Source organism: Heloderma suspectum, chromosome 3 (genome assembly GCF_057233095.1).
Source record: "Heloderma suspectum isolate Gila_16-S chromosome 3, 16-S_ref, whole genome shotgun sequence".
Lineage (NCBI taxonomy): Eukaryota > Metazoa > Chordata > Lepidosauria > Squamata > Helodermatidae > Heloderma > Heloderma suspectum.
The window spans coordinates 176,555,993-176,572,783 of record NC_139460.1 but is presented as its reverse complement, the minus strand read 5'-3'; the positions used below and the strand labels follow the sequence as shown (position 1 = coordinate 176,572,783).

The window sequence follows — 16,791 nt, the reverse complement described above, 5'->3', positions numbered from 1 at the left end:
TCCAATACCTATTTTACAGCCAGCTTCCATGTAAAGTTATAACACAGGTGGGACAATATTTTTGTGAGTGCTCCTGTCAATAGGTAAATCAAAAATTTAGAACCCCAAACCAACACAAAGCTAGGCACACCTAATCTCACTAAAATCTGCTCTAAGCTGGATTGTGGTCCAGAATGTGTACAGCACATTTACAGCGAAGTTAAATGGGACTTACTCCCTAGCACAAGCAAGCAAGGATTAAAATATTTCTGACCTAGAGAGAGGTACACATAAATGAAAAATTGTCTACTCTTCATTCTTCCCATGCAAGGTTGTTTCAACTTTGAGCCCATTGTTAGATAATTCATTTGTAGGCCCACTCTGACAAAACTACTGGTATAGCTATCGGAGGGGTCAAGCAAAGCTCCCTTGAAGGCTTTGTATAGGTAGGGAAAGGCAGGGTAAGTTTTTAATAACTAAATAAACATAAAAAGGAAAGTGGGAAAACATCTTATTTCTACATGTAAGGTACAAACATAAGCATTAGTAGCATTGTCTCTTAGCTTTCTTAGCGCCAGTTCAAGTCTGACCCTAATGCTTACATAGAATGCAGTACATTCATGATTACTTTGACAATTTAAGGGTGCCTCTAATTACCATTAGATGACTTACAGACAGGCAGGCATTTTGTTTCTACCAAACCATCTTCAAAAGTCTGCCCCCCCCCCACCCCGCCCCATGTCTTGCGCTATTAGAAATAATTTTCTTCTTTGGTTTAATTAATTTATCACTCAAACCATAAAATCTGAGCAGTGAAAGTTACAATGATATACTACTATAAGACAAAACAATACTAAAAACCAGTCTTAAAAACAACGATAAACATTTAGGCTAGATCACGTATCAAAGAAAGCTTGCGTAAAAAAATGTTCTGAGCAAGCAATGGAAACACAACAATAATGGTGTCTGCTTAATACTTGCCAGTACAGAGTTCCATAAGCTTGGTGAGGCCACACTAAAGCCCTGACTTTAGTAGACACAAGGTGAACCATGTGCAGAGCTGTTAGTAAAGCTTCTACAGCTGAATGAAGTGCTTGGGCAAGTATATATGGGGTAAGTCAGCCATTCAAGTAGGCTGGTTGCAAGTTGCTTCACTAACATCAAAACCTTAAATTTAGCCTGGTAACATATTGGTAGCCAGCGCAGATGTTATGTGCTATTGACAGTCCACTTCAGTCAAAAGACAAGCAGCTGCATCCCGCAACAGCGGCAACTTTCGGACCATTCTCAAGGGTAGCTCTACACAGAGTGCACTGCAGTAATTCAGTCTTGAGGTTCTGAATGCCTGGCCAAGCTATCCTGGCCCAGAAACAGCAGCAGCTTTTGAACCAGCCAAAGGCACTCCTAGCCAATGAAATCACCTGGGCCTCAAGTGACAATGATGAATCCAGGAGGACTCCCAGTTTATGTACCTGTTCCTTTAGAGGGAGCGCAACCCTGTCCAGAACAGGCAACTTGCCCTATCTTCTGGACATGGGAAACACCACCCACAGCACCTTGCCAGAACTCAAGCTCAGTTTATTTGCCCTCATCCAGCACACCACTGCATCCAGGCGCTATCCCAGGGCTTGCATGTCCTTACCCAATGCAGATGATATACAGCTTTTTTTCTCCATAACATCAGCATACCGATCACATCTTGCCCCAAATCTCCAAATGACCACTCCCAACAGCTTCATATAGACAACAAGACACACACACAATATAGATGTTAACAACAGTGGGAAAGAGTGGTGCTCTGAGGCACCTCATAACACAAGTGCCAGGGGCCAAGGAGCACCCTGCCCCCATTATCACTCACTTGACTGAGTCCTAAAGACAGGACCAGAACCACTGTAATACAGAACCTCTGATCTCCATGTCACAGAAACAGTCCAGGAGAATACCATGGTCAATGGCATCAAAAGCCACAGAGATTGAGTATCAGTAGCAAGGTCACACTCCCCCTGTCCCTCTCTCAATAAAAGGGCATCCATCAGGGTGACCAAGGCCAATTCAGTCCCACAGCCAGGCCTGAACCCGGATTCAAATGGATCCAGATAATCAATATCCTCCAAGAATGCTTATAGTTACCCAGCCTAGAGATGTAAAAATCTCTGGAAATCTGGAGGCCATGAAAAAAAAAAAAATTTCCAGAAAAAAATGGAAATTTGGGAGGAAATGGAAAAATAAGCAGTACTTCTTTTAGCACTCTTTACAGATCTAAAATCACTTTGCTGCTTTAAGACACCCTTCACCAACCTGGTGCCCTCCAGATATTATGGACTTCAGCTTTCATCAACCTCAGACAGCATGGCCAATGTTCAGGAATGCTGGGCACTGTAGTCCAAAACATCAGGAGGGCAACAACTTGGGGAGGGCTGCTTTAGGAACATAAAGCAGCCTTTCTGTTCCTAAAGTTATTTTATGTATGACTTAGTTTGCTCATAACATTATCATTATATTTTTACACTTTTAGAAATGAACTCAATAACTTTGTAATTCTTGCCTGAATAGATTAGAACTACAGCATCAGAAATACAGGACTCATTAGAATAAAACCCAAACTGTCAAGAAAGCACATTTTCTATCAAGAATGCACAATGGTGACTCTATTCACGTTGGGAGCCTGAGCATAAATGTCTATCAGTAAAATATACTTTAAATCAATAATTTTAATAAGGAATGAAGAAATAACTATGCTGGAAATCTTAGAGAGAGAATTTTAAGAAGATTTTCCCCATGGCTTCATTGTTTCCAGGCATTTTATATCTCTAGCCTTTCTATAAAACATTCTTATTATATAGGTTTTAGACATCATTTTGGGGAGAGTAAAGGCTGGGTAATAAATACTTCATCTTACATTCTAAAAGAAAATATTTCATAATCCAAAGCTGTTCAATTTTTCTATTTTGCGGGGGGGAACAGAAAAGGTCCTCAGAAAAAAACTTTTTCTAAATGTTTCCATTTTTTTTCGAGACCTTCACATCTCTAGCCCAGGCATTATCCTCTCCAGCACCTTCCCCAGAAATGGGGTATTTGTGACCAGGCAATAGTAGTTAAAAAAAAGGGGGGGGGTCAGGGTTTTTTTTTTTCACGAGTGGCTGCACTACTAGTTCTAAGGGCAGCAAGCACTATTCCCTTGCACAAAGACACATTAGTCACACCCTGGACTCACCCACTCATACTCCTTCTGCTAGATTCGAATCAGCTAGGAAGGACATGGATCCAAGGGACATGTACGTGGTTACATTGCTGCAAGTCACTTGTCCACATCATCAGGCTGTACTAACTGCAATTGATTCCATAATGCCAGTCTAGATGTGGCATCAGACACCTCAACTGACACAGCTGTAATAATGGTGTCTAGTTTGCTCCAGAGTAGAATGACCTTCTCCTCAAAAGTGCCTACTATAGGAGTCATAGCGGGGCTCCAAGGGGGCCAAAGACCTAACCACCATTGATGGTAGCCTATGGACTACCCTGAAATGTTCCGCTGGATGGCTACGCAAGGATGCAATGGAGATAGCAGAATAAGCCTCCCTTGCTGCCGGCACTACCACATGGTTGAAGAACATTAAATTCCTTTAGAAATAAAACTTATAAGCAGCTATTCTTCATCAAATTCAAATTTGCAGCCTCCTAGTTCCTTAAGAATGATCAAACCTCTTAGGGAGCAATACTATGGGGATAGGCGGCCGCCTCTGAACTCCAAGGTGACCAATGCAGGGTTGGCGGAGAGTGGAGGGGATCTTCACCTCTGCACTCTGGCCACCCTGCATTTGCAGCTAGTTGGCCAATTTCGGCTGTCTAGCTGCAGCACTTTGAGCAGGGGGGGCATGGCTGGACGATGCATAGGAAGTGTCATACTGGCCCTTCCGAGGTCCCTGCCCCGCCTCAGGAACACCCCCCTTCCCTCCCGCTCCGCACTGCTCTCACAAGCACAGAGCCCAGGACAATCCGCGCCTCTTACAAGGCGGCAGGGGCAGGGAGCCAGTTTTCTGGGAATCAACCTCAGAGCACTAGCTCTGAGGTCAGTTCCCAAAAACCGAATAGTCCTATGGCCTTCCAGCCACTGGCTAGCGGCCACAGGATTGTGCCCTTACATGATTCATTTGTTTGTGTATACCTCTTTCTAGGTATAGGCACTTCAGTAAGTGGGAGACCAAATACTGAACACATTTGTATATTTATACAAATATGCTCATACATGCCATATATTTATATTATGGAACATAGTATGCTCCCTGTTTATCTACTTAATCTTCAAACAGCAGGCTCTGCTGATTTAGTGATTTGGAAAAGCAAGATGCACCATCTAGGGCAGTAGGATTTCCCCCCTCTTTTGACTGATTGATACATTTATATAACAGTAACACAGAGAAGCAAGATGCAAATAGTTCTGCAACACAGACCTATTGTGTCCAAAATGCAAATTCTACTATTTTAGTCTTGAAAAGTGAAGGAGAAAACTTAAGCTGCAAGATGAAAAAAGAATGAGAAAAGTAAGAAACCCTAAAGAATAAAATGAAGTGGAGTGGCAGGTTACCTTTCGTTTCAGAACACTGAGTTTTTCAACTACTCCATCAAGGAGACTAACCACAGAATCTACAGCTGGACAGCTGCTCAATGTCTTCTCTAGCTCTGCTACAACCATTGTGACATGGCTAGTCTCTCGATCAATGTTTTTCTGAGCAGCCCGGAACCGTTTATTCAGTGTTTCATAGGGTACCTGTAAAAAGAAACAATATTTTAGTATTTACACAGAATCCCTTTTTAGGCCAGATTTTTATAGTTAACACAGAACATCTTAGCCGGTCAGAGTAGTAATCCACCTTGCTCAATAGCTTTCACAAACCATGGCCACTTGTGCTCTCCTTTAGAGTGTAACATCTCATTTATGTATTTAAAGTATTTATATATCGATTCCAGGGTAGTTTACAACAATACAGACCATTCTTTATTTGCTTCCTAAAATCTCAGATGCAAGGACAGTCTTAGAATTCTATGCACTTATTTGTCGTGACCATCTTACTCAGCATTCTCAGACTCCACAAATTCATTAGACATAGTATGAATTATACAGAGACTTGATCTTAGCGTAAGGAAGTACCTCTTTTTGACTTGTTATAAAACACAGTGAAGGCTGAAGATATAATACAATAAAAGAAACCCCAAAGAAACCCCATAATATAGACTATATCATCAACTTTTGGCTGGATTTTTTAAGAATGCTATTCAAATAAACACCCTAATATTATTTGGGGGGGGGGAGCAGGATGACACTAGCAAGCCAAGCCCCTCTGATGCCCCCACTGACCACCCAGTCCTGGTAGATATGCATTCAAAAAAGGGGTCTACACATCTACATAGGCATTTTGCAGATGCTGAATGCATGGCCGCTGGGGAGCAGAGCACGGCCACTGGAATATGGGACATGGCTTGTGTGCACAATTCCACTCTCTCCCCTCATGTGTTCAATAAATATATAAGGACATTCATGTAAACAGCTCAGTTACTCCTTTTGGAGGGGATGTAGCGATGAAACCAACAGTACATTGTTGAATAAAAGATGTAAAGGGAGAGGATTCAACTGCCTTCTCACAAACCTGTGAACCATTCTGAGTGCAACAGTCTTACCATCCACCTAATGAAAGCCCCAGACAATCAAAAGGTACTTTGCATGTCAAGATATAGTCAACTGACACAAGATCCAGAACCAGATCCCTTCTTCCAAGAAAATGGCATAATACTGCATCACAGTCTGGAGATTCTTCTTGCATCACAATGGTATGATCTTGCATCAGTCTTGGGTATGGCTCAACCTCTCCTTAACTAATGTTGGGCAAGACCTCAAACAAGTAGAGCAGAAGCTGGGCACTCTGTAAATCAACCTTCTCCTCCAGATGTTTTAAACTGCAACTCCTATCAGGCTCAGCCAACATGGAAAACGGTCAGGGATTATGGGAGTTATGTCTGGGTTCGGACTACACTCCAACCCAATGTGGGTAAAACAACCCCTAAAACAGACCATGGTTTACCAGGGTGGGTTGTTTCTGAAAAACAACCCAGCCCAGGTTCACACAACACGCTACCCCACCGTGGGTTGTTCAAGCAAACAACTCATTGTGGGTTAACATGTTGAGCGAACGCAGTCAGGACTGGGTCAGTTCTGATTCCACTGTACCAGACATGGGTACAGCTGGCACACCAGCTGAACCGGGCAAATGCACTCCTAGCCATAGCCACCACCTGAGCATCTAACAAGGCCAGGAGTGAAGGAATAAGAAACAAACAGTGAGGCAACGGACCATCCAATTGCCAGCAACTGGGCAAATGAGATGAGATCAATCACTACAGCCTACCAGAAATTGGGGTTATGGCTGGAGGGCTGCCATGCCAGAGCAATGCTGTAGGCCTGTCCACATGTCACACTAACCCACTGTGGGTGATAAGTAGGTTGCAAACAACGTACTGTGTTCCTGTTAAACAATCAGGCAAACAAGCTATGCAGAATGGTTTATTTTCCCTCCTTGCCCCCCCTCCTCCTCCTGTAGTCCTCCCTCCCAGCCAGACAGGCATCCCAGCTTCCTTTGTGGTGGAAGCTATATCCTGCCGTCCCTCGCATTGCCTTTCCAAGCCTTTGCCTGGTCCCCTATCTCTGTCCATGTACAACAAAAAGGGGTGGGGGGCCTCCAAGTCCTTGAAACTTTGCAGAAATTGGAGGAAATGTAATATACAGGTTCCCTTTATGGGGAGCCAGTACATGCACTACTGGATAAATGCGCGGCTTTGCTTTCTCACGGAAAAGTGAGGATTTAACCACAGGTGAAACAAACTGTTAGATTCCCTTCCCACTCCTACCCCCCTCTTCACCAGTCCTTATTTCTTACCTGCTGCCCCTTTGCTGGCTCTCCCCTCATTAGCAGCAAATCAACAACACAGATAAAAAGAAACTTTTTATAGTATACAGAATGGCTTATTTGGGTTGCTTACTTCTGCACTTGCTTAATACTGCCTTGAATCTACTTGTGGGAACATTCAACCAAAGGGAGGGGACCCTCCAACTCCTTGAAACTTTGCAGAAATTGGAGGAAATGTAATAGACAGGCTCCCCTTATGGGGAGCCACCACATGCAGTACTGGATAATTGTGTGACTTTGGTTTTTCAAGGAAAAGTGAGGATTTAACCACAGGTGAAACTCTCTGGAAGCCACGGGGGGGGGGGGGGGTGATTTGAAGTCAGAAACACAGCAGAATGTGGCAAGGAAACAAGTATGCTCAAAGATGGCTTGAGAGGAGCAGAGTGGTAGCAGTATTTTTGGCTGCTCTTGCCAAATGGCTCTGTAGGTGATCGTCCCAACCCGTACTGGCACTCCAGATGACACGCTAACTCACCGTAGGTAAAACAACCTCTACTGCTGACCATGGGTTCTCAGGGTAGGTGGTTTGAGGGAAACAAGCCGCTGTGGGTGGAAAAAATGGCTCACAGGCATGCTAATCCATCATGGGTTGTTCCAGAAAGCAATCCATCATAGGTTAGCATGTTGTGCGGACCCAGTCTTGTGTCTGATTGTATGGAAGCAGTCCTTATTGATTTGTGCTTTATTAAGCTGACTTACAAATTACAGAATAGGCAGGGGAGAAATCAGTTAAATGTAGAACCACCACTCTTCCTATAAACTTTCCTCAGATGGGTAAGCATGTGCAGGCACATCCTTATTAAGCAAAAACCATTTCCTATTAAACTTTTGTTTATAATTTTTTAAAAAACCTTTTTACATAACATTTTTCGTTTCATGAGCATGATGTATTTATACTATTAGGACTGTGAGCAGAAAAAATATTTGCCTCAAAACCCACCTTGTTGCCTTGGGTAGGGGCCACCTCGGCTAGGATAGACATTGTGATTTACCTCATGACTGCTATGGAAAAACCAACAAAATGCCTATAATGTTTAATGTTTGGCAAAGCAGATATAATAGTCGCTTCTGAAGTTACTCATAGAGTAAAAAGCAATATTTGAGGCTTTAAAAAAAATAGCATGTGTGTATATTTGCACCAAAGTCACAGAGAGCGCAAAGCTGGTTAGGACGATGTGGGCATGAGACATTGAAAACACTTGGAACACTAGTTGGTGCAACAAGACTATCGTAAAGCCTTCCCTTCTTCCAAAGCCCTCAGATTCCAAACCCTCAACTTTTTCAGGTAGGAATAGGGTGTAGGTCCTTCTCACTCTTAATTTCAAAGCCAAGAAGCTCTATTTTTAAGAATTGTTGTTTGTGGGAGGGAGTAGAGGTGGAGGTGAACACATTCTCTGCTTCCTCTCAAATTAAGATGCAGCCCATTAACCACAGGCAGAAGCAGTATTACTGCTACTATTGGGGTAATTCTCAGGAGCAGCAACACCTTCCCCCCTGTTCTGAGTCTGCTGGTAGTGGTACTGAAATCCAGTTGGGAGTACCTACTCCCAGTGCAAGGTGCCCACCCTGAGTGCAGCAGGAGAATCTGAGCCACTGTAGCCTAAGATCATTTTGAGTTGGCAACAGATCCCAGTTATGTATGCCACCTACCTGATGGAGCACATGGCCCCCTATTATTTTATTTCTTTATTTTATTTAAAACACTTTTTGGCCACCTTTCAGGGCAGAAACCCTCCCAAGGCAACTTACAGCAATACAATACATAAACAGATAATTATATTATATAATTATTATTACAAATATTATATTATAAATACTATAACCTGGCAACACCCCCCCCCCCACACACACACACACGCCTTTAGCAGAAGTGTCATGCCCTCCCTGTACCAGGCATCCAGGGAGAAAGTGCTTCAGGAGCTGCAGAGCGCAGAGCTACAGCTGATGCACTTCACTTCTAACTTCTGCAGCAGCCAGGATGCTGTGCACAGATACCTGTCCATCACATGACACTGGCAGGAGCTTGTGGGGAGAGGAAGAGCCAGCAGTGGGACACAGAAGGAAGGGTGTAAGTGAGCCTTTTTCAGGCGCTACTCCTGCTGTCAGACACACAGAGTCTAGCAAAGAGCAGAGGAAGTAGTGATAACAGCTTCTGATAATGTTTCTCCCACATCTCTCCCAAAGCATTGTCACTGGAAGTAAAATCAGAGCCACACTTAAGTTATTCCCTGATTAGTAGCTAAAGCTGTCAGTCCCAAAACACCCTCCTCCTCTGCCCCTGCCCTCCTATTCTCCTGGCATTTTCCATTTATGGAGAGCCTGAAAGTGATTTAAAAATGCATAAAATTGGGCTAAAGCACACAATTCTGAGGCAGATCCAAAGCCTTACAACCAAACTGCTTTGGATCTAAATCACCATGGATTCCAAGGCAAGGATATCTCAGAAGTGAGGATATTAATCTCACATTTGAGCTTAAAAATTAATAAGCCCTAATAAATATGGACAGTAACAAAAACAAGGTAATGTAAACCTATTCATAACCAGGAAACAAGATCTACAAAGATAATAAAATCAGTGTCATACTTGTAAATAAAACATATCATGGCATAAACATGTTACATAGTGAAAGTAAACTACAGAGCCAAGTAAGGGGCTGAAATTACAAGCTTTCAGATTGTATATATTTTTGTATGCCTCAGGCTGTGCTGCTAATCTGTCAAAATTAAATTTCCTGAAGCCCTTAGAACAGCAATAGACACTGAAGTACCACCATTTTCATACTAATATATTCAACAGAAGTGTAAAAAATAGCAGTACATTTAATTACACTTATGTGCTTTTCACTCTGTTTATTCTGACCTGTTTCAATTTAAAACTTGCAAATGAGAAATATTCTGTAAGGGAACCAGTTTAGAGGAAGCAATGATCGCCTCCCCGCACACAAGTGGCTTGGGCAGGAGAGAAAGGTATTGCATGCCTTTTGTTTCCAGTTCTTGGAACCACTATGTAAAAGACTGTCTACTACTATCTTCTTGATTTCTGCTCCACGTAGAGATATTTTCTAATTTCACTTGTTTATCACAGTTACCACCAAACTATAACATTTGACATTTTGCACCATTGGACACATTACTCTTCACTTGCTCCACACAATACTCTGAAGCATAATGAAGCAGAACAGCTCATGTGTCGGCACTCTGGAATGTACTGCAGCATGTCACCATTAGAGATCACTAAAAATGCCTGAAGAGTTGCTTTCACATTATGGCATTTAGGAACATACTAGTATATATGTTGTCTAATAATCATCAACATGGATGAAAGAACAGGGAACAGATAAACTGAACTGTGTTCCTTTGTATATGCTTCAGAGAAAACATCCAAAGCTTGAAATGTTTCAAATATTTGAACTGCCATTACACAGACCACAAGAGGGATATTACTTTGTTTTCTGCTGTGTTACACTGAGATCAAGGCCCTTACTCCTCATTTTCCTTTTCTTATACCTTATCTATAAGGTGTAGTTACTGGTTTTTATTATGTGGCTTTGTTACCCATTCTAGCTTTAAGCTCCCTGGTTTATATTGATATCTGATTTTATCATGTTTATTGTATTATTTAAGTCTGGAAGCCATTTTGTGTTTGTTTTTGCAAAATTAGAAGTCAGTGTACAACAGTGCAATGCTATGCATGTTTGTTTAGAAAGATGTCTCACTGTGTTTTGTTTTTAAAAGTAATTTCTAGACAGACCTTCAGTATAAGACTCCCTGAGCAGCATATAATCAATAGTAATATCACAATAAAAGCACAAAAACAGCAGTTTTAAAGCCAATAAAATCTATCACAGCTACACCATGTAAGTGTTTCATGAAGCTTACTCCAAGCTAAATGTGCACCTAAGGCTACAGTCCTATGCACACTTTCCTTGGAGTAATGGGACTTCCAAGTAGATACCCATACGACTACAGTGTAAATGTTCTAAATAAGTAAATAAAAGTAGCCAAGATAAAATTCAAATCATATAAACCAATAGCAATTTGAACTGTAACTAAGGAGAACTAAACTAGGAGTGTATGGAGTTCCCCAAGCCTTCCATTCTCATAGTTCAGCGGTACTAGAGAGGTTCAAGGAGAAAAATGTGGTTTATTTTTTCTAGTCACCTGTGCAAGTTTTTAATACTAAAACACAAGAAATTATATTACTTTGAATGTTTCATTTGTTATCACTCACCATGACAGCATTATTCTCAGTCCAATTATGAACCTTCTGTATTCGCTATTTCTTGGTTTGAGCCTTCAGGTTTTCACAAGGTGAGCAAATCAAGTTGTATTCTGAAGTACTTTGCCATCATTACTAACTATGTAACAGTGTAGTTGGAAGAGACTAGAGATGTGAAGACCCAGAATAAACCCAGAAAACTTTGGGAAAAAAATATGTTCCTGTTTTTTTCTAAGGACTATTGCTATTTTTTTCAAAAAACTTGGAAAAATTGAATTGCTTCGGATTATGAAATATTTTCTTTTAGAATTTAAGACAAAGTATTTATATATTGTTTTGCGTTACCCAGCCTTTACTCCCCTCAAAATTATTTCTAAAAACTACGTAATAAGAATGGTTTTATAGAAAGACTAGAGATGTAAAATGTCTGGAAATAATGAAGCCATGGGGAAATTTTTTTAATCTTCTGTGAGATTCCCAGCATAGTTTATTTCATTCTTTATTGAAATTATTGATCTAAAGTATATTTTACTGACAAACATTTATGCTCAGCTTCCCAACATGTAAGTAGAGTCACCATTGTGCATTCTTGACAGTAAATGTGTGTTCTTGACAGTTTTGGTTTTTTTCCCTGATGCTGTAGCAGTTTTTTTTAATGTAGTTCCAATCTATTCAGACAAATTTACTGAGTTCACTTTTAAAACTTTAAAAATATCATAATTTTATGAGCAAATTAAGTTATACATAAAATAACTTTAGGAACAGAAAGGCTACTTTATGTTACTAAAGCAGCCCTCTCCAACGTGGCATCCTCTGGATGTTTTGGACTACAGTGCCTGGCATTCCTGACCATTGGCCATGCTACTTGAGGCTGATGGGAGCTGAGGTCCAAAATATCTGGAGGGCACCAGGTTGGGAAAGGCTGCCTTAAAGCAACCAAGTGACTTTAGATCTGTAAGGAGTGTTAAAAAACAAACAAACTTTGCTTATTTTTCCATTTCCCCCCAAAATTCATCTTTTTCCAGAAAAAACAGGGAAAACCCAGGTTTTTTCCATGGCCGCAAAATTTCTGGAAATTTTACATCTCTAGAAGAGATATACTTCTATTAGTTTTCCACTAGATGTTTGTGCTTTATTATCAAGACCTGCTCTCTCTTTACTTGAAGGTAACACTCCAATAAATCATTCCCCTCTCCACTGCAGCCAGTTTAGTTCAAAGAAGGTTGGTCCTGGCTGCCTTGGGGCTCCCTTTCTGTATTCCGACATAAAGAACGTACCTTCAAAAGCATGACAGGATTTGCCACCCTCCTAAAAACCATTTTTCCCCACTGTGTAAGTTATCTCTATCCAGTGTAGTGTAGTGGTGACAGTGACGGACTGGGAGCCGGGAGAGCCGGGTTCTAGTCCCCACTTGGCCATGGAAGCTCACTGGGTGACTTTAGGCCAGTCACAGACTCTCAGCCCAACCTACCTCACAGGGTTGTTGTTGTGAGGATAAAATGGAAAGGAGGAGGATAGTGTAAGCTTCCTTGGGTTCCTTGCAAGAGCAGGAAAAAAGCAAGATATAAATGCAATAAATTAAAAAATAAATATTCTTATCTTACTCAGGCTGGGCCCAGCCTCAAGGACCCTCAAGATTATACCAACTAACAACTGAAAGAATAAACATATCCTTTTGGGGAAAGGTGCTTGAGCAGGTGGTTGCCTTGAAATTCAAGACACTCTTGGATGGATTTTCCAACTTTCTAGATTGGTTTCAATCTGGTTTCAAACTCTTTTTGGCACTGAAACAGTATTGGCCATCCTGATGAAGTGGAGTGCAACTAATTTGGAGTGCAAATTTTGTTAATTTTCTTATGGTCAACCAGGCTATCTTTGCTTCTCTTCTGGTCCAGCTATCTGAGGAAACTGGGGTACTGTGCTGCGTTGTTTCATTCCATACTGGGATTGTCAGTTCCAGAAGCTGGTGCTGGAAGACTACTGCTCTGCCCCATAGCAATTACACTATGGAGTTTCAGAGGGCTCTTTTCTGTCCCACATGCTATTCAGCATCTACAGGAAACCACTGTTAGGTCATCTGGGGTGCATTGTCATCAATATTCTGAAGATGCCAGATGAAATTTTCATCAAATTCAGGTGATGCTGCAAAATATCTGAAGCTCAAGCCTGTTGAGGCAGAGATGCTGCGGGCTGGTAAGTGGTACATCTGATTTTAAAGAGGATATGCGGCCTGTTGTAAGGGTAGTCCCCCTTAAGGATCAGGTTTGCAGCTTATGGGTACTGATAGATCCAAAGCTCGGTTTCACAAAGCACCTTCCAATGCCTTAAGGCTGGTGTGCCAACTGCAGCCTCTAGAACAGGCCACAGTGTAGACACCGGCCTAACCCACTGGATAAATAGCTTGGCCACAGATATCTGTGATATGGTAATATTCCATTTGGGCTACTACAATGTACTGCAGGTGGGCTGTCCTGGAGGACAGTCTAGAAACTACAGTTAACACAGAATATAGCACCTGGGACTAGTTACTAATCAGGACTAGTCACTAATTGGGACTAGTCATTTGGAACATCTTACACGCCCCAAAACAGGTGCGCTGCTCCTGGTGTGTTTCTGGGCATAGTTCAATATGCTGGTTTTAACTTTCAAAGCCCTACATAGGTTAAGACCAGGAGACCTCAAAGACCACCTCTTTCCACAGCAACCTGCCAGCATATCAACTCCTGTCACCAGAGGCCCTTCTCCAGGTCCCTGAGCTGTCTGCGGTGAGATGTGGGTGACCCAAAACAGGGCCTTTTCTATCGTGGTGTATCTTGCCTTTGAAACTTGCTTCCTAGGGAGGCTGGCCCAGACCCAACTCTTATCTTTTCAGAGCCAGCTGATTAAAACATTTGCTCAGGGGTTTTAGGATGCTTGGTTTGACTGATGGGTTTATCTGGCTTTTTAAAAAGCTTGTATTCTATTATATTTTTGATATACTGTTCTTAAAAATTGCCAGCTTACTGGGAAGGCTATATGCTAGAAGAGCACTATATAAAGCTTTAAAAAAAAAATACCACAAGATTTAGGGCAAAGAACAATTCCTTCACTGCACAGTTGTAAAGCCTGCACATCCCGAAATGACTGGCTTTAAAATAATGGCAACTGCTTTTATTTATTTATATTTTAACGAACGCAAACGGCGTTGTGACAAGGGCATAGCCGTGCCGGTTAGCAAAGCTTTATCATACCGCGCCCCCCCTCCGCCCCACGCCCCACGCAACACACACACACACAATGAACAGATCTGACAATGTTCTGCCCCCTCCATGTTCAGCCATCGAGGCAGAACATTGAGATGATCCACTCAAGAACGCCTCAGAGGGCCCCCGAACTGTTTTATTTGCGCTAGTCAGCGCCCTCAAACCCAGCTACGTCGGACCACACACAATATGGGAGGGAGGACAAGAAAAGCTTCGTTTCAGCGGGGAGAAAAACAGGAGGCGAGGCCGCTTCCCCCCCGCGGGCCACGCACCCCCCTTCACGACCCCCGCTACCGAAGCGAGGTTTTGGGGAAGGGCAGCGAGAAACCCCTGCCCAACCGGCGGCTCCCCGGAATACGGCGCGGCGGGTGCGACGGGAAGGCCGCGCAGGGGAAAAAGAAGCCACCCACCTTGAGCGTGGGGTACTCCTGCACCTTCAAAGTCATTGAGAGCTGAGCAGCTGATTCCTGCACCGCCATCTTGGACCGGGCACCAAACGCCGCCGCCACCGCGGCGCCGCCTCCGCCTGCCTGCGCTGCTCCCTCCCCGCAGAAACCAAAGGAAACCTTCAGAGCGAGGTGCGCGTTGCACACTGGGTAATAAAGCGCTTCCGCCTCCCCTCCGTGATCTTCTGGCTGACGGAGCCTGAACCAAAAACAACCCTTAGCGCTGCTGCTGCTCCTCCCCCGACTTCGAAGCCGAATGGTTTGTGCCATCAGGCAATGGGCGGGCAGGAGAGGAAGCAGGCAACCAATCAGAGCGCTTTTCGACGTCAATCCATTCACCCGTCTCTCTCTCGGTTTATGATGCTATGTGCTTATCTCGCCTCTTAAAGCTGGAATGGGGAAGCTTCGGCCTTCCAAACGTCGTTGAACTACAACTCCCATCAGCCTCAGCCAACACGGCCATTGCTCGGGGATGCCGGGAATTGCAGTCCAACGACGTCTTGGAGGGCCCCAGGTTCCTCACCCCTGTCTTACAGGGTTTGCAACAATAGGCTCGGTTGGAAAGGGTATGAGGGACGGGGAAGGGTTTCACGAAAGAGGCGCGGCTCCAGGCACATGATTGGCATAACCCAGCCACCTCGTGCTGCCTGTCGCTATCCTCTTGGCCAATCCAAACCCGATAGCGGGCCGGTGGGCGGGATTTAAGAACAGGGAGCTGAAGGCGGCTATTTTAACTTGATCTAACTGCAGCAACTGGGGAGGCCGAGGGACGATGGAGTTGCGAGCTTGTCCTCAGGAAAAAGTGACGCGCTGATTGACGTGGTTGTGCCCTCTTCGCGTGTGGGGAGTCAGCGTGCACTGAGAACAGTAGCTCTCATTTATTTACAAATAAGTCTTGAGGGATGGAGTACCTCTGAGCACGTACAGAGTTGCGATTGTTCGAGGTAAAAACTTTTGTTTTCGCTTTTGTTTTTTAAACACCCTCAAGCCACACCACTAACGGGGCCAGATTATCTCAGGGACTGCCATCTCCCCGTATGGTCCTGTCTGTACGGTACGATCAGCTTCAAAGAGGTCCTGCTGACGTGCATTCTGGTAAGATCGATCAGGCTGGCAAACATGAGAGATAGGGCCTCCTTGGTGATGGAACCCCCTTTCAAATGAATTGTGCTTGGGCTCCTTTCTGTGGAGGCTTTTCACACGGGCGTTTATAACATATCTCTTCCAGGCTGCCTTTCCTCACGGTGATTTAGGCTATGTGATTTCTTCTCTTTACTGCAGTCCTCTGGTTTCATTGTAGACCTGTGGGGCAAAAAGAGGCTCTCATCTTGATCTCAAGCAGCCAGGGTACAATAGAGGAGAATGCTTCACAATTTAAGCTCCAATTCTGTACCTAGTTTCCTGGAGGAAGCCCTGTTGAACTCAGTGGGACTTTGAGTAGACATACGCGCACGCACACTACACACACACTGTGTTGTTAGCTTATTCCAGACAGCTCCTTGTTGGCAGATCTCTGCGTTAGAAATGGGCTGGAGGAACTGTCTTGCTACTTTAGAGCATGTTATTTTCATTCCTCTTCTCCTAGTGGTAACACTTTCAGAACAGGGCAGCTGTTGCAGGGTACAATTCCTTTGGGTTCAGCAACCATTAAAAACCTACTCCAGAAGATTTTTGGTTGCATTTTTGTTTTTGTTTGGCCGTTTGTTGTTGATTTGACCAATGAACTGTGGTTTATTTGTTTCAAAGGGTTCAGTTCCCCCTGCCCGAAGTTTGATTCTGCATGAAGAAATTTGTACAATGTCACTGAAAAAATCTGATTCTTTCAGTTTCTGTTATGTCTCTTGCAGTCTAGTCTTTCTTCACTCTAGTTTTATCATGCAATTTTTAAAAAAATCTAGGGTGATTTGTCCATAGCATAAAACACCAAGAAAAATTTATCCTTC

The 16,791-nt window shown here is 43.2% G+C and overlaps 1 protein-coding gene across 1 annotated transcript in view; it reads right to left on the bottom strand.

Moving 5' to 3' along the window:
* The window catches only part of MAEA (macrophage erythroblast attacher, E3 ubiquitin ligase), a 43,522-nt gene extending 28,545 nt beyond the window's left edge, over nucleotides 1–14,977 (bottom strand). Inside the window, exons 1-2 of the mRNA XM_084845002.1 lie at nucleotides 14,813–14,977; nucleotides 4,568–4,750 (exon numbers count right to left, since the gene is read on the bottom strand). Of these exons, the coding sequence (XP_084701128.1) occupies nucleotides 4,568–4,750; nucleotides 14,813–14,881 (252 nt within the window). The 5' untranslated portion in view covers nucleotides 14,882–14,977. The remainder of the gene's footprint in view (nucleotides 1–4,567; nucleotides 4,751–14,812) is intronic.
* Between the last annotated feature and the right edge of the window lie 1,814 nt (nucleotides 14,978–16,791).